The sequence below is a fragment of the Phycodurus eques genome, chromosome 10, assembly GCF_024500275.1.
Source record: "Phycodurus eques isolate BA_2022a chromosome 10, UOR_Pequ_1.1, whole genome shotgun sequence".
Lineage (NCBI taxonomy): Eukaryota > Metazoa > Chordata > Actinopteri > Syngnathiformes > Syngnathidae > Phycodurus > Phycodurus eques.
Genome location: NC_084534.1, coordinates 15,586,051 through 15,605,091, shown reverse-complemented (window position 1 = coordinate 15,605,091; position 19,041 = coordinate 15,586,051). Strand labels below are relative to the sequence as shown.

Genomic DNA, 19,041 nt, shown 5'->3' with positions numbered 1-19,041 from the left:
TTTGGTGAACCCAGCAAAGTCTATCTCAATTTTTCTCTTCTTTGCCCCATTTTAGCATCAAATGATTACGTAGTTTTTCATGTATAATATGCTTATCTGTATAATACACCTGCCCAAAATCGCACTTTTGCAGCGGAACTTTCCTTCTATGTATAATACACATGCCAGAATTGCTGTTATCGATGCAAAAAAGGTGAAGGTTTCTGCCTTCTAGTAAACTAAGACGCTGAATCCGATGCTGTGTTTCGTCAAACATTTGTTATATTGCTAAGAGGTAGCAGCAGGGAAGTTTGTTGCATTGATTTTCGCCAGGCTGTCTCGGCTTGTCTAATTTGGGTAATTTTCCTTTGACCTATGTTTAGGACACACTCTCGATTACGAATGAAATTGGTTTGCATAAATTTTTTTTAAAAAAAAAAGCATATCATTACAGTAGTTGGATTGTTGACCAACTACTAAACATACAGTATGAGCAGCAGATGAATAACTAATATTAAAATGTGGCCTTCATAGTATCCATTCACACATAGACTATTATGCACATAAGTTCTGCGACACAAGAAAGTAAATATGGACTTAGTTTTCTTGGAAGACGGGACAATTAAAAATTGTTCCACATGCTATTTTACCTTGCTGAGGTCAACTTGATGCCCGTCCTGTCCTGCGCCGTTTTTAGCTGGCTCTGCAGGTGGTGCAGGCTGGGGAGATGTGGCTGACCCCGCTGTGTGTGAGCAACAAATAGAGTGGAAAATGATTTTATTCTGTGCAACATCTTTTTAATGTCTTAACAGATGTTGTCTTATAGTCCAATGCTTTTGATATTTTGCCCCAAAATGCTTTCTGAGTCATTGTGTCTACGTTCTGGATCTCCATTACTTTTGTATTTTCAGTTTGTTTTCTCTGTTTATTATTCTAGATCTGCAATCCACAGCAATATGGTCATAACATATCATATTTAAAACTTGACACAACACCAAATGAACAAAATGAATCTTTAATTGTTTTCATGACTCTTGAGATACACTTGTAGATGTCATTGATAGACATCCACACACAATTTGAACTACAAATGTAATGTTGTAGAAGAGCTGGATGAAGTGGCTGGGGAGAGGACAGTCTGGGCTTCCCTGCCCCCGCGACCCAAGCCCGGATAAGTGGATGAAAATGGATTGCTGGATGGATGAAAGGTTGCAGACAACTGCAGTGTATCCCATTGGTAAGTCTGCAATTGTTTATGATATGGCATATGTACAGGGTAGGCCTTACACGATCTTACTGCGTTCCGTGACCCCGTTTGAAACCCAAAACGTTTGAATACTGAGGAAAGGTTTCCCATTGAAATGAATGGAAATACGATAAATCCGTTCCAGCCCCAAAACTAAGTTATATTTACATTTTTTTAATATATATATATCAGCATGTGGCTAAAAAAATATATAGTGCAATACAGAAATAGGTGAAAAAACACTATTATAAAGAAAAAATACACAAAATAAACATGATCATTTTTTATTGCTCATTAACTTTAACTTAGGAGGGGAAAGTGGAGGAGGACTACAGCTCCTCATTGAAGAAGAGTCTGATTCAGGTTTTTTTTCTTCCTTTGGTCTGTTTCTTTTCAAATTAATTTGATTTTGGCACAACAAACCAATCCAGGGAAACTTATCCTTTTCTGCTCTGATAAAAATTCTGAAAGTGCGACATCACATTGTCAATTAAAAGGTGAACTGCTCTGTTGGACAATTTGCTACCCTTTACTTTTGATCATAGAGCTTTGGTAATAAAAAGAGATTTGAAGGGACTATTTTTGGCGCATGTTGATATCTCGACTACTATTACAAACACACTAAATTTATATTCAACAAAACTTGTTAGCTGTTTGTGCGCACAAAAATACTCTTCGGCGGCAGGCACTTATAATGTTTAATAAATGAAAAACCTGTCAGATGGGGCTCAGACTGTTTGCGAGTCCCCTCTGCGATGGAGCGCACGATGGGCATGAGGTTCTTCTTCTTCTCATTCTGGTGGTGGTGCCTCTTTAGCAAGGCCTCCCGCACTTTAACCCTCACACTGTCGTCCAGTTCATGAGACGCCTCCTGATGATCCAGGACCATGTCTGTGAATGTGTGAATGCCAAAGCTTGCATTAACATAAGATACATTAAAGGTATTATAACAACAATATGTGTATTTTTGGAGATGTGTCTTGGTGTTGAAGTACAACTGTAATACTAATTGCAGGATATTTGATACTGGTCTTGTTAGACTGCTCAGTGGTGGTCAGTGTATGTCGTTGCTAATAAATCCTCTAAATCCTCCAACGAGGATTTATTTCTGTCAGTAAAGTGTCATATTTCCAAAGACATCGCTAAATAATTGAATTGTCAAAGCAATCATCAGCACATCTTGCTCTTACTGCCAAATCTTTCACTATGCCCTTTCTGAGATGCTGAGTCATTAATTGAACTTTTCAATACTGCTTTACTGTCAGGCACTCTGCATCCACACACGCATGCACACACACACACACACACACACACACACACACAGTCCACATTAAATCTGAGCACATCTCAAGGCCAGTGCTGATGTGTTGAGTTCAGTGCTAGTATAACAATCAGCCTTGCTAATTGGACCACCAACAAGGGGACAGCAGAACCATGGCTGAAAATACACCAATTCACAAATAGGTTTATTCGCCACATGAGAAGCCTAAACAAATAACCTCACTGAAATACGATCTTCATTTCTCCCAATTTTTCCACCCACTCAAAAAGATGTACCTAAAAATAGGCATGTCACTAAACATGTCTTTGTTCTAATCCAGCGTGTGGGCACCATGTAGGTGACCCCAACGACCACATAAAGTCACCCATGGGCCTGTTCTGAAATAGCTCACCAGTGATGGGACACTGTGATTTCCTAGGAATGTTGTAGAAGTGATCATGTGAAACTGTAAACACTTGCAGAGATTAATAGACATAAAGTGTTGCATCTTGATATCCGTTCCTTGAATCATTGCCATGCTGTTGAACAGGTTGGAAATGTGGGTAGTACTCAATGGACAGTCTTTTAATGGTTCAGGTTCTACCTGTAGAAAATGAGTTATTTCATAACCATTGGAAGTTTTCAATCTCATATATGGCGTCCCTCAAGGGTCAGTTCTTGCACCCCTTTTGTCCAGCTTGTACTGAATATGCTACCATTGGGTCAAATTCTTCGGCACTTTAATGTTGACTATAATAGCTATGCAGATGACACAAAGTTATATCTAGCAGTGTCTCCAGATGGATACAGTTCAATAGAGGGATAAGTATGTATTGTAAGCTAACTGTTTTTAGCAGTAAATTGCAGAGCAGGATTGCTGTGAGTAAATACTTGGGGTCACTCTCTTTAAAAAACATAAAGACTAAGTCCGAAACCTTGGTGTGCTGATAGATTGCGTCTGACCTTCAGCAGTCATAATAAATTAATCACTAAAACAGGCTTCTACCAGCTGAAGAATATATCCAGAGTGAAGGGTTGCATTTTCCAAGAAAACCAGGAGAAGCTCATCCATGTTTTTATCTCAAGTAAACTGGACTCCCCCAAAAGAACATTAAACAGATGCAGGTCATTCAGAACGCTGCAGCTCAGGTTCTGGCCAGAACAAAGAGATCTGCGCATATTACTCCAATTCTAAAGTCTCTACACTGGCTCCCAATCAGCTATAGAATTGACTTTGAAGTTCTGCTACTGGTCAATAAATCACTAAATGGTTTAGGTCCTGAATAAAATAAAGAAATGCTAATGGGATATAAACCTAGTATGGCTCAAGATGAAGCAGAATTTAGCTGTTATGCTGCACATAAATGGAAAAAGTGCAGTCAGCCTCAAGTCGCAATGTTTTTAAGTCCAAGTTAAAAACTTTTATTTTTTTGTCATTACTGAGCATTTTAGAGTATTTCCAGTTTTAAAATGATCTTTTTTGCACTGTACGCTTTTAGTAATTTTAGGAAGCTATAATTTTTTTCTGTAATTTATTTTAAATGCCTTTTACTCATTGTTTTTAAATGCTTTTTATTCTTGTAAAACACATTGAGTTACCTTGTGATATTTGCCTTGCCTAACATGATCTTCACATAGATGCAATATCATTAATTATTAATACTGCCGTATAATTAAAGCTAATTTGAACAAATTTGGTATTTCAGAAGTGTGTATTAAACTGCTACCCTCACGCATTAATCAGTATCCAAGAAGTCGCTCTCAGTGTCTGCTTCTGCAGGTGCTTGTGGCAGGAGTCACATGGAGATGTGTGTGCGTGTGTTTGTGTGTGTGTGTGTGTGTGTGTGTGTGTGTGTGTGTGTCACTGAATCTTTTTGAATAACTTGAAGTGAACAGACAGTGGTCATTCAGTCACAAGCACTTAGTTAATAATAATATTTGTGCTGGCAGATTTGTCTAACTGCATTTGTTATTCTCATGCCTTTACATTTAAACAGCTTAAGTGTTAATTTTGTATATACATAAAATATCCTTTAGACTATCATTGTACAACACTGTGCAATCTACTTATGTATAATTACGTCACAGGAAAGTCATTATGAATCATTTCACACCTTTGTTAGATTGACAAGTTCTGTCTGTCTCCACTTTTAGGGTTATGCATTCTTTTAACTTTAGCCTATATATCTGGTGGGCTTCATTCCTGCAAATTGAGTGCAATTTAAAGTTTTGACTTTTCAAAGATAATAATGACCACTTTTAACTGCCACTATCAGAGTCAGAGGTAATCATTTAACATTACGTTTATTATTGTGGTTGCAGTGGCTGTGGGGTAGAAACAAACTGCAACCGCACAAGTTGTAATGTAAACGTAATAAACATAACTATGTTGATGGAGAGGGTTGGCTGTCTTTCCATTTGAATGACTTGTATCGACTACACAAATAGTTGTGTGCACAGTCAGTGGTGGAAGATTGCAGACTAGGTAAATTGGGGTATCCGTTTCACGTTTTTCAGGTTTTGTTGACTACATTATACAACTACGTGTTAGGTAGGCCATGTTTTGGTACTGTAAATGTATTTCAAATATTCTGTTGCAACCTTCTCTCATCTCAAGTTAAGAGTCTTTTTTTGTGAGAATCTTTTGATTGCCATGTTATTCCAGGTACAAAGAAAGGAATCCATTTTTGATTATTTTAACAGTGAGTCACCATATTACTGTATATGCTGCACCTGCAATCTCCTCAATGCAGTCAGCGTGCATGTCGAGCAACACGCTGCCATTGATGATGCAACTCCTCAACTCAAAGAGACTGTGGAGAGAGAGTGTAGCCACGTATGGCTTACTCCATCTCTCGCCACCATCCTCCACATCTTCCTCAAACTTCAGCCACCTGGGGACAGACCAAGAAGACATCAGCGGCGGTAGTGTGGTTAAAAATAATAATAATAATTTAGATAATAATAATTTAATAAAATAGACACACAACATCTTAGAAGGGGATTACCTACCCTTTTGACTACTGCTACTCAAATTAGTAAACAGCCTACAGACCAGTAGGAAAATAGATGTGTACTCTAGAACTCAAAGTTAACTAATACTACACTAAGTCATGCTAAGATGCATGAAACAAAAATAAAATGTTATAAAAACAATGCAATTATGCTTTTAACGTTCATTTTCACTTGGGGGACGATAGAATGCCAGTCTTTAGCACAAGCACTTTATTGGTGACTGTCATGATTGTTTCCTGCAGTCCCCTTTTTGGAGCTAGAGTGGCGCTTTGTGCCTCCCCCCCTAACAAATCAGCACTAAATTGCCGCGCACCTGTCCTCTATCAGCACTCATCACTGCCTGCATAAAAGCCTGCCGGATCCAGGAAACCATCGCCAGAGTATTAACACGTTGTTGTGGTACACAGGCTGACCCTCGCACTCTTGTATGTAAGTCACTCGCTTTCCCAAAATCATACTTACCTCCTTGTGTTCGCCTTCATCTCCAGTGGTCCTTCCGTGGCCCCCGCCTCGCTGTCCGCTCCAGCCACGCCGCCAAGCTATCCCCCTTGCTCACGTCCCCGCTTCCTGCTCGCTCCTTGTCCCGACAGTCCACCATCCCACCTTGGATATCCTTACCCTGAGCCAACCTTCAATAAACCATTCTAAATCTACTCCCTGCGCTTCAGTCTGCTTTTGGGTCCAGTCAAAGCTGATACGAATTAGTATCGAGACAAGACTCATTTGAATTGATTTTATGTTATTCTTTAAATAAATTATATGATCATTTATCATTTACATTCAATATTGGTATCAATCTAAATGTAAATAAATGAAACATTTAAAAATTAAAGGAAAAACATCACAATGCACGTTGGGGACACGTTATTAGGATTCCCATGTAGTTTCTAGGAAGGACACGCACCGCTGCAACATGATTGGCTCCTGCGTGGCGGGAAGGGTAGGCTATGCACATGTAATGAGATGTCCATCCCAAACATGTTTCACATTTGTATGAAATAAAAACAGAGGTTGAGGTTAGGTTTAGGGCTAGGGTTGGGTCTTAAGGTGGTTTAAGATAGGTTCAGGTTAGGATAAGGGTGGGTTAGGGTTAGTGGGAAACATATTAACGCCGCCACTCTTAAGTCACATACTTGTTGGAAGCGTACCTCTGAAAGCAGTAAGGCGTGTTTTACAGAGATACAACAACCAATCAGAGTACAGCAGCGCGTGTCCTCGAGCCAGTAATATTGGAGCAGGGCGTGTACTGCCTAGAAACTATGTGGGAATCCTAATAACACGCTTTTGACAGCAGTTCATGCAATTATCTCCTTGTGATCATAAATTGATAAAAATGTCAATAGCAAAACATAAAACAATGGCTCAAAATATGAAATTAGTACTTTGTATCTCAATGTGAGGGAGCACTTGAGCTCTTCCTGGTCAACAAATCGTCCAGTAGGCTCTAAATGTGAACGTCCATCTCTGCCGAGCCGTCAGAAGCTTTTATTACCAGGCTTTGTTTCCAGTGGCTCTCAGAGGAAAATACTGACCTGGCAGTTTCCTTCCACTCCGCATCTTTGCCATCTTTCACACAGATCTCATCCAGCTCAGTGAACAACTCGTGGGCCACATGCTCAGCATCTTCCTCAGTTCCCAGAATGAACTGGACACGCTGGGATGGCGTGTCTGACAAAGTGGAAAACATGTGAGTATCATGAGATGAACTAAATTGTCACACTTTTACAGTATTTATGGAGAGGTTTTTGTTTATAATTGTTTATGATTGTATCCTACTGTGTGTTGCGCTGATAACTAAGTACAACCCCAATTCCAATGAAGTTGGGACGTTGTGTTAAACATAAATAGAAACAGAATACAATGATTTGCAAATCATGTTCAACCTATATTTAATTGAATACACTACAAAGACAAGATATTTAATGTTCAAACTGATAAACTTTATTGTTTTTAGCAAATAATCATTAACTTTGAATTTAACTTTGAATAGATGATGAAATCCCTAAACTCCTTGCAATTGTACGTTGAGGAACATTGTCCTTAAACTGTTGGACTATTTTCTCACGTACTTGTTCACAAAGAGGTGAACCTCGCCCCATCTTTGCTTGTGAATGACTGAGCAATTGTGGGGAGCTCCTTTTATACCCAATCATGGTTCCCACCTGTTCCCAATTAGCGTGTTCACCTGTGGGATGTTCCAAACAGGTGTTTGATGAGCATTCCTCAACTTTCTCACTCTTTTTTGCCACCTGTCGCAGCGTTTTTGGAACGTGTTGCAGCCATAAAATTCTAAGTTAATGATTATTTGCTAAAAACAATCAGGTTTATCAGTTTGAACATTAAATATCTTGTCTTTGTAGTGTATTCAATTAAATATAGGTTGAACATGACTTGCAAATCATTGTATTGTGTTTCTATTTATGTTTAACACAACGTCCCAACTTCATTGGAATTGGGGTTGTACAAGTGGAGTTGTGCACATAAGCATACATGCAGACTAGTTCCTGTTAATTAGCAGACTTGTCAATCTTGGCCTAGGGGTGTGTGTGTGTGTGTGTGTGTGTGTACAACTGTATCGATAGCCATGATTGATCAGTCATTTAAAACCTATCTGTGACGTAATTTTTAAAATAAAAAAGTATTATTATTATTGTACAGAGAAGTACAAATTGTACAAATGTATCGCAAAACTGTCAACATGGAGGGAATGTCTTTCTGTGTGTACCATGACAGGGCTTCTTCTCATTTCCAACGCTTTGTTGTACTGTAATGCTCCCTGTCCTCTTGTCTTTCTTACGATGCCGAGAGCCGTGAGCCTTGTGGTGTCGATGGCTCTGCCGGGGCATCCGAACACCCACAAAGAGAGTCCTGTGGCCTGAAAAGGAGGTGAGAGAAGTTATTCAATATTTATTTTACTCAAGAAAGCAATGTACACTCACCGCCCAATGTGTCTTGAGGAAAGAAGGACTAAGATCTCTATTTCACACAGATAATTTATTGGAAACAAAAGTAAATAAGCATTAAATCAGTTGCTCTCGAACCCCCGAAAGGCTGCTGTGGTAGTCACTTTCCCCACTATATAAATGATCCAGAGGCACTTCAACAGCATTATTTCGAATAGAGCAAATTTCCATCAAGGACTTGTATTTTCTTTAGAAACTGTAGCTGAGCTGAAATGGTCAAATGAAAAAAAATAATTGAGGACTAAAATGTTATTTTCTACATCACAGCATTTAATACTAATTCATTGATATCATGCATATTTCCCCTCAAAAGCTGCCAGCAGTTTAGACGCGACTCAGATCAGATTCAGTTCAGATCGCGGCAATTTGATGGGATGCTTCGTAGTTGCTATGATTTTCCCGATGCTGTGACATCATTTCAACATCTTTGAAATAAAAGTTGTTGGAGTACTCTTTGTACCCACCTTCGAGTTCTTCCTTCTCATAGTGAATGTTCAGCACTGAGCTCGTCCCACCCTGGTCTATCACCACCTCCTCATCCGGCCGCTGAATGACAGACAGAAACACAATAACGATCATAACACCTTTAAAAGTGTAATGAATAATCTTTCCCATCATTGAAATTCAGGGAAATTGAGTAATACTGTATGCATACTTTTTTTCAGCCGCCAAAATGTGCTGCATTGAACATACTCTGACTTTTTGAAAGACCATTCCCTCAGGTCATAATGTCCAAAAGTGAATTAAAGCATAAAAACGTTACAGAGAGGTGAGCAGAGCCACTAATTACATGAAACATGAACAACACAAGAGAGAAAGACTTCACACATTACATGAGATGAAAACATAGTACAAGCCAATTGAGGAACGTCGTAACGGAACCTCTTTCCATTTCTCCACACCACCTCCTTTGCTGAAAGTATACCTCTGAGTGTTTGAGAGAATATAGTGTGGAGACTGACAAAGACATCTATAAAGGAAAGCAGGCAGCTTACTAGTTGTACAACACATATTAGTGCATGAGCTGACCACACACATGCAAATACAATTTTATACTCGAGGTACAGAATGTTCTCACAAGAATTTAGTATCCTACAAAAAAAAAAAAAAAAGAAGCCATTTATAGTTAGATTGTTCAGTTCAGATGGCAGTGTACTATCCACTTCAAAAATGTATTGGTGCAACATATGCCAAAGAAAGGATATTTTAAACCATGAAATTCAGATTTTTTTTGGAGAGGCTTGGGTACAGGAGGGCTTACTGTATTAGTTAGTCTATCCATCCATCCATTTTCTGAGCCGCTTCTCCTCACTGGGGTCGCGGGCGTGCTGGAGCCTGTCCCAGCTGTCATCGGGCAGGAGGCGGGGTACACCCTGAACTGGTTGCCAGCCAATCGCAGGGCACATACAAACAAACAACTAGTCGCACTCACAGTCACACCTATGGGCAATTTAGAGTCTTCAATTAACCTACCATGCATGTTTTTGGGATGTGGAAGGAAACAGGAGTACCCGGAGAAAAAACACGCAGGCACGGGGAGAACATGCAAACTCCACACAGGCGGGGCCGGGGATTGAACCCGAGTCCTCAGAACTGTGAGGCTGACGCTCTAACCAGTCGTCCACCGTGCCGCCTTAGTTAGTCTATAAAACAAGAAATTATTCATTAACTATTAAGAAGTAACAACAAAGTAGGGCAATGTTCATTATTCTGAGAAAAAGCTAACCAAATTCTTGTGAGATCATGCTTGCGTGTAATAGAGCACAGGTGTCAAACTCAAGGCACTTCCATGATTCTTGCCAAAATATGTACCAAAATTTCAAATTTTCACATGTAATAAATAATAACGTTGAGATATTGTAAGTAGTTTTGGTTACCAAACCCCCTTTTTACAGTAACTTTGATCATAAATGAACAAACTTTTATTCTTGACTTCTGATTTCAAAGCTGGTTATACATCCATTTGTTGTGTGGATGTAATAATATGATGTGGTGATTAAACAATTATATGGTTTCACAGGCATAACGGCCCTCTAAGGGAAACTTAACTACAATGTGGCCAGCGACAAAAATGAGTTTGACACGAGGCTCCTTCCAATATACATAAGCTGTAAGGTCAGGGCAAATGTTTGTCTTGAACAAGTGCGTGTGCAGGATGCAGACTGCATGCTAATCTGACAAACAACAACAACAACAACTTTATCAATGGAATGGCACAATACAAATCATCATATACAACACGTCTCAAAATCATGACCCTCTGGTGCTTTTAGACTAACACTTTTAGACTAAGCTACCAAAATGAATCAGTGCAGGTCTAGGTCACGCAATCTGCCATAGTCATCGTTCATTCGGCGATTGAATGAGTAGCTAATGCAATGCTCATTGGGTGTAATGTTGACAATGTATCTTCCTCAAGTGTCATTAGTGAGGCCTGTGAGTCTGAATTAGTGAGGAAATGACAATATTTGGAGCTGCCATGTCATGATGCAAGATGCCGGTTTAAACCTCAGTGGAAAACATGCTTAATCATTCATGCCAGGATAAAAACAGTTACATGTCACAATAATGAAAGTTAATGGTAATTTAATGGCAAAGCAATGTGGGCAGCTGTCCTTGATGTGTTATGTTTCACTTTGCCATCATCCAGCATATCAGTCACTCTGTAACTAAGCATGACTTTATCCCAAGAGAATTCTGTCTGTTCAAACAAGGCTTTAATTGGAGAAGCCCTGCTGAGGCCAACCACTGATTTGGAGTTTAATATTAAAGTATGTGGAAGTGGCTTTACTAATCTATTTTGGATTGTGTGTTAATTCCAGGCTACCGTTCTTTATATTTACTATAGGTTCAAACGTATTTGAACAGTGACAAAGTTATGTGATTGAAGTGTAGACATTCATCTTTAATTTAAGCGCGTTCATACTTTTTAAACATATGTCAACTCCCGTCTAAGAATTTTCAGGTTTTCAGTTGTCAGGGAATGAAATAATGTGGAAAAAAAGTACGGCACTTCTCGCCAGAAGTCAGTTGGGACAAGCTCCACCTCAACCGTGACCCTATTGAGGATAAGCGGTACAGAAAATGGAAGAATTATTCAGTGTCCAAGTAAGCGCCTGATCTCAGCCAATAGAAGATTTTTTTCATTTACTGAAGACACAAGTGAGACATCAAGACCCACAAAAAAGCAGCATGTGAAACTGGCTGCAGTGGAGGCCTGGCAAAGCATCTCCAGCAATAAAATATGAGGATTTTCACGAGTTTTAGACTTCAGGTTGTTGTTTACCGCAAATGATTGTCATCCAAGTATAGTATTACAATTACAGTTTTATTTACAATTATGCTAAATGTCCAAATACGTTTGACCCCTGATAGAAATAAAATGTTACTCTGCAATTTAGAAATAGTAAACACCGGTACTGACTCTTTGAGGAACCTCTTATTCAAACTCAAAGTCTACATTTCAGTCATATCTTGATTGTTTTATTTCAAATCTATTAGGGTATTATATAGATGCAAAGTCATAAAAGTACTTCAGCTCAGGTTGTAATTTGTTGATGTTATTTATAGTCTTCACGCCTAGAAATGTTGATCCAGATTCAGAATTCCCTCTGCAGCAATGGTTCTTAACCTCGTTGGAGGTACTGAAAATACGTGCATTCACCAAACACTTTGTAATTCCATCCATCCATTTTCTGTACTGCTTCTCCTGACTAGGGTCACAGGCATGCTGGAGCCTATCCCAGCTATCTTCGGGCGGGAGGCAGGGTACACCCTGAACCGGTTGCCAGCCAATCGCAGGGCACATAGAAACAAACAACCATTCGCACTCACATTCACACCTACGGACGATTTAGAGTCTTCAAATAACCTACCACGCATGTTTTTGGGATGTGGGAGGAAACCGGAGTACCCGGAGGAAACCCACATAGGCACGGGAGAACATGCAAACTCCAGACAGGCAAGGCCGGGATTTGAACCTCGGTCCTCAGAACTGCGAGGCAGATGTGCTCTTTGTAATTGCAAAAATAAAAATTTAATTTGTTGGGGTTTTTTTCTACTTCAAAACATATGTATCGGTACATATTATGTCATTGCACAAATTAGAATTTTATGGCTGCAACACGTTCCAAAAAAGTTGGAATGTGTTGCAGCCATAAAATTCTAAGTTAATGATTATTTGCTAAAAACAATCAAGTTTATCAGTTTGAACATTAAACATCTTGTCTTTGTAGTGTGTTCAATTAAATATAGGTTGAACATGATTTTCAAATCATTGTATTCTGTTTTTATTTATGTTTTAACACAACGTCCCAACTTCATTGGAATTGGGGTTGTACATTAAAATGCCAACAGATCATACGTTCCACTAAAAAAATTGATTAATTAAAAAAAACAAAACAAAACAAAAAACACCTAACACAATAGATATTTATTGCAAATCAATGTAACTTTTGCTGTGGCCTTACAGAGATACGTTCAGGAATGCTTGGCTTCACATTGGCAAATCCAACACTCATAACAAACACGATGAACAGCTCAAAGACGTTCTACGATTTGGTGACGCCAAAACAGTGAGAGTATTGTTGTTCTGAGAAGTTGTCACAAATTATAGTGGGGTGAACGGAACGGGCACACACACGGACACAGTGCGTGTGTCTTCATCTCCACTGAACCCGAGACTGACTCACAGAACCCCAGGGGTTTGATCGGACCCAGGTTAAGACCTACTACTCTGCAGCCAGTAGAAGAAAATGTCAATAACTCAGTCAAAGGTGTTCACTCATTGATTTTGTGGGTGAGAAATCTTAGTAAAGCCTTGACAAAGCTCTGGGATCTTGTTATCTGTATTCTAATGTGAATATACTGTATACAGTACAGAATCTCTGTCTGAAATAAAAAATAAAATTCTCTCTCTTTCTCTCTCTCTCGCTCTCTCTCCCACACACACATGCATACACGCACGCACGCACGCACGCACTCAAAGAGTGTTATCAGTCATTGCAGCCGTGGCTGGTGAAGTGCAAGCTTCTATGCAGTGTGTGGGTTTGCAGCTCAAGCTGGAGGCACCATTAGAGTTGGAGCTTTACCAAACATTTACACCAAACACCAAACAAGAGAGCTTGATGAGAGACAGAGACTATCATGGGTCTTTGTCTCAGAAATAGCAACGCACCATCAGATCGTCAATTGCGGATTTGGTTCAAACACGCACACATGAAAGGCCCTGTGACCAACTAGCCATTTAGATCTTTTGTGTTACGCCGTGTGCTTCTCTTTTCCTACTGGCATATTCATGTGAGCGTTTTTGTTTTTCTTTTGTATTTGGAGGTTAATGGTTCCCTATCATTCACCACTCACCTCCACTGTGTCACATTTAAGTGTTTCACATAATTAAAGGCTCACAAGACACTCAAGGGTTTTTCCTGCAGGTGAGTGCACATACCTCTGTGAACACATGCACACATTTCCACCGACAGGGAACATCCAGTGTGTTTCTGCAGCCTGCTTTTATCTCTTGGCAACCGACCTTTCTATGTTCTTGTCCCTGAACTACAGTGGCACGCGGCTAGGGAAAGTTTATGATTCTCAAAACTCATTTTCCATGCAGATTACAGACACTCGTCCATGGAAATTGTTCTCAGCAAGATGCAAAATGGCCGTCTTGTCCTTGTGTCCCCTTCAAATGCCACACGAAGTGAAAAGTGATAATATGAGACAAGGCAAAATACTATCATGTAATGTATGTCGATCACAGTCTGTCAGTCTCAAATATTCAGGTGCTCTTTTGCAAACTTCAAACTAGTAGCAGTGTTTTTGTTTTGTTTTGTTTTTTTACAGTATTGACGTCGTCTGTGGTGTCCTCCAATGACATCCCTTTTTATTTTAATCCATAGATTTGTCAACAGAGACGTCAGCATGTCCCAGAGAATTCCATAAATCTTTAGCCGACATTCTAGGATTCTTCTTTTCCTCTTTGAGCATTCTTTTGACATCAATTGCCACACAATTCGAAAACAAAGCTCACCACTCTAAAATGCAAAAACCCCAAAACACTCAAGAGATGATGTGTACATTCACTTCCTGTGTATATTCCTCCTCTTCTCTAAACACCCCTTATTGAGGCTACGCCATCTTTGGTTCAATGTTGAAAAAAAAGAAGAAGCAAATAACGCGCAGTTTTCATTATTTGATGTTCGCTGTATCTATGCTAATGTCATGCATGGTGACAGTTAGCGCCCTTCGAATTGTATGGCCTCAGGGATACTTCATTTCAGAGGTTCCACTGTAAAAGCGCAAAAAGACACATTTCTGGCCAAACAAACTAGCAATTACACACTTTCCCTAAATCTGACAACGCAAACAAATCCCTGATCTGGCCACATTAATATATTCTTTAAGCACTTTGAAAACAGCAGAAAGTCCTCAGTCAAGCACCTAGACACATGAAATCCAAAATAGAATGGTGGCATCATTTGCTAAACAAACAAACAAATATAAGATGTCTCAATTGTTCTACTTTTCAAGATGCATCCCACAAAGATTCTCACAATAGAGAAAAACACACAGTACACAGTGTCCTACTGACTTAAGGATGCTGTTAAGCCACCATTTGATGGAGAAACACATCCACACATAAGTATCGCAGCCTCTTCAGAATTCAACTAATGACTTAGACCATTTCCATCACATGGCCAAGCTCTCAAAAGAATACATTTGAATGTCTGAATGCTCTCGTCATTGAAGGACATTGAATTGGTCAGAACAAATAGAGCGTCAATGATTTGAGTCATACTCTCCCCCGACCAAACAGCCCCAGCCCCCCTCGACAAGGCAGGTCAATCAATGTCCTTTGGCTTTTACTCCATTAGGACTGTGGAGGCATGCTAAGTCCCATGAAGTGGCATGGCATGGGGCATATTGCATCACAGAGGCTGTGTGTTTATTTCAGACACGGCAGAGCACAAAAGTCCCCGTACACTGTGTATATGACGAAAGAAGGTAGCGTTAAGTTAAACTTAAGCTATCCGAAGTGCTAATGAGCATCAGTGCTTGTTGGTGGCGCAGGTTGCTAAAAGCGGATCTTTACTCTGCATGAGCATGATGACCAAAAATTTGCATATTCATTCATATGAATGCTACCATGAATTCTATATACAGTGCAGTGAAAAAGTTTTGACCCCCTTTTCAAATTCTTATTTTTCTTGCATAGTTTAACCACTTTGTTTAAGATCATCAAACAAATGTTAAATTCAGACACAGATAACCAAAGTAAACATAAAATTCAGTTTTGAAATGGTGATTATATTTATTAGGGGGGAAAAAACTATTCAAAGCTACCTGATGTGGAGGGCACATCATGACTGGGTTTGCCTTGGGCCCCCAAATGAGTAGCTGCACCCCTGGGAGCACCTAGGATTGCGTGCCACAAATCCCGCTTAGCAACAAGAAGCCACATTACTGTGTCAGCAAGACAGTACTTTTTTTCCCTTCCAGTTCTGAGATTTTGCAATGAATCAATATTTGTGTTTTCATAATGTTGATGTTGGGGGAAAAAAACAAACAAAACAAAAAAACATCAGACAATAATAGACTGTATTGGTACGTAGCCCACATGCACATTTTTGTCATCCAGAAGGGTGCTCCAAAATTACTTATACGTTAAGTTAAATAATGTATGAATATCAGAATAACTACTGGTACATGTAATGTAAAGGAAGAGATTTATACACAAAATGACAACATTTTATGACCAATTTCACAAAACTTCACAAATGTTCAATAAGCGCTCTTTCTTTTGAGCCTTCTTTTTCAATTTTATGTCAAAACCTCTTTTCCAGTTGGTGTATTTGAATTGAATTTCCTCAAAAAATAAAAATAAAAATAAAAGCAGACTGCTCACTCTCGTTTGACTGTGTTTGAACATATTGTAACACATAAAATGCCCTTCCATTGCAAGCCAATGTATTTATTTTTTTGCCTGGTAACAAAGGAGTACGTAAAACATGAAACTAACGTTAAACTCACCATATAGTTTTTACACATCCTGTTATAATTTGGGTTCATTTGAGCAAGAATAGGCTGTTGGAGGTCGACGGTAGCTTGGTAACTACATGACGGATAGATTGAAGACTCTTACACATTATTGTAAAAAGCTCTTCTGGCAACAGACTGACCCTACTGTACTCCAACTGGCAGACCTGATTCTATCTAATTAACCACTTGTCGAACATGTTGTAAGTTTTTCAACATGGATTCCATCCACCCTTCTCGCCTCGAAAAAGAACCCTTAGTTGACAGCGGGGACACAGATCCTGACTCAAACAACTGGACCTGTCACTTCCAGACTGAGGTCCGCGCCCGAGGGGAGCCGTGACGGCGTCTCTGTGCCGCAGCCGCACACACGCACACACACATGATAAACACCATTAAACACTTTGGTGTTTGACAACTCGAGACGTGTGACAGTGGCTCGCTCGTCAATACGTGACAGGATGTAATGGCGAGACAGGAAAGGAGAGAGCGGCTGTTCTAACGACTGCTTCAGCCCACAGGCAGAATGAGTCATACTGCCTGCACCTCGCTCAACGCCTCATGTTCCAATCTGCTCTCCAGCCTTCCACCTCTAATTGTTTTAGTCCTACGGAGAGAGGTTTAGTTGGATTTGTGGCTGCATGATGGATTGAAGCAGTCGATAAGAATTGGAGAAGTGTTACAATATACTTCATTTCTTTCAATGTCAGTTATAGACAATTAGAAGTTATTCGTGTGCTAGGCACTCATGAAACGAAGTTGTTTTACAAGAATTGATTAATTTGTAACTAAAAGTGAAGCGTTGAAAAGGGTATAAAGCTGGCTTCCTTGACTGATTTACAATAAAATGATGTATTGAAACATGAAAGTCAGCTATATGTGAACCACTACATGCAAAGCCCCGCTATGCCTTATAGCTTTACTACACTAGACTACTTTCCCAACCTTTATTGAGCCAAGGCATACACAGTATATTACATTAGAAACACACCACAAAAGAAAAATGTCACAAAAAGTATGACTACTGAGATAATGACAATCTCATCTCAATTTACTCACAAATTGACTTACTCAATGTGAAACCTGGGGTTGTGTAATTGAACACATGGCTGATATAATTGCAGGAAGGCAGCCACGACTTACACCGTTGTATGAATGGCAACAGGTGCACGCACACCATATTGTACCTTCTGCTATCTAATGGAAGAACATTTAATTGCGCTGCCGCTCACCATATGTTGCTGGCATAGATAGATGAACAAAGATATATCTGTAATTAATAAATAATAATTTTCAGACATCATGGCACACGAAATGCCAGGCTGGGAATCACTGGACTAGACAATCATCGTGTTGTCCATCGCTGCAAGGACAACGTGATGAAGGATACATTTATGGCAGGATGGAAGCCAAACTACGCAGGTAAAGGTCCTCCTTGGTTGAGGTACAACTTCTAAAAACAGAACGTAATTGGTGGGATAGTCCAAAACTACAGCAATGCTTTTAATTATAATTCCACTTACCAAATAGACTGCATTGACCTATCTCAAAGTCATCAAGATGATTAAAATAAAAGGTTATTGGGAAGCATGCCAAATAGTTACTTTCAAAGAAGCAAAGAGCTATGACTGTTGAGGTAATTAAAACTGGGACAAATTTACAATGCGTAATGTCAAATTTTAATTGATCATAAGGTAATAAATACTGTATGCAAACCAGGGGGTTTTCTGTCTTAGAGCCTCACACTAAATATTCCGTTATTATTCAGACAAAAGTCATATTCAGATTCATTTCATTTTTCACATCTTGTTTGGTTAGTTACACTGTTTCAACTACGCAGAGACTTTTCTCTGAACTTCTTCACTTCACAGTCAAAAGGATACATTACAACATTTGCTTCACTTCACTTCACTTCACTTGTGCGCATTTGTCTCACTTGTGTAGTTTCTCTTTTGAACTCCTGAAGACGCAGGATCCTGCTTATCTTACCACTGGTAGGGTGTGAGAAACCACATGGTTCGACTGCCGTATGATGAAGTGTCTGATTTTCATATCGTCCAAGGTGTAATGCTGCGTTCATAAAAACCTCTGATTCGGAAAAGTGCATTGGAACGTCAGACATCCAATTCGCAATAATATGACAGGCTTTACCGAGCCGAAGAAATCTGACATCACACAACAATAGCGGTGCCGGAGTGAATGTGAAACAGAAACTTAACAGACTACAACATACTATATACTAATTTATTATTAACGTTAAAAGCAATTACAAGAGATATCTGCCTTTATTAAAAACTATTTTTAAGGAAATTGATTTGAGGATGTTGCAGCAGCAGCACGGTGGCCGACTGGTTAGCACATCCGCCGTGGGTTCAAATCCAGGCTCCGGCCTTCCTGTGCGGAGTTGGCCTCTTCTCCCCGTGCCTGTGTGGGTTTTCTCCGGCATTCCGGTTTCCTCCCACATTCCCAAAACACGCATGGTCGGTTAATTGAAGACTCCACATTATGGCTTCCAGGAATACAAAGTTATCAATGAATGTCCT

General features: G+C 39.6%; 1 protein-coding gene across 5 annotated transcripts in view; it reads right to left on the bottom strand.

Annotated features, from left to right (window-relative positions):
• The window catches only part of slc4a8 (solute carrier family 4 member 8), a 37,710-nt gene that overhangs the window by 16,433 nt on the left and 2,236 nt on the right, over nt 1–19,041 (bottom strand). For 4 of the 5 annotated variants that reach the window (XM_061686823.1, XM_061686824.1, XM_061686825.1 and 1 more), the window contains exons 2-7: nt 8,929–9,010; nt 8,227–8,376; nt 7,034–7,169; nt 5,220–5,380; nt 1,940–2,116; nt 630–721 (exon numbers count right to left, since the gene is read on the bottom strand). In XM_061686823.1, coding sequence (XP_061542807.1) covers nt 630–721; nt 1,940–2,116; nt 5,220–5,380; nt 7,034–7,169; nt 8,227–8,376; nt 8,929–9,010 — 798 coding nt within the window. Of the gene's footprint in view, nt 1–629; nt 722–1,939; nt 2,117–5,219; nt 5,381–5,963; nt 6,067–7,033; nt 7,170–8,226; nt 8,377–8,928; nt 9,011–19,041 lie in introns of those variants that run through there. The other variant, XM_061686827.1, reaches the window with a different exon arrangement.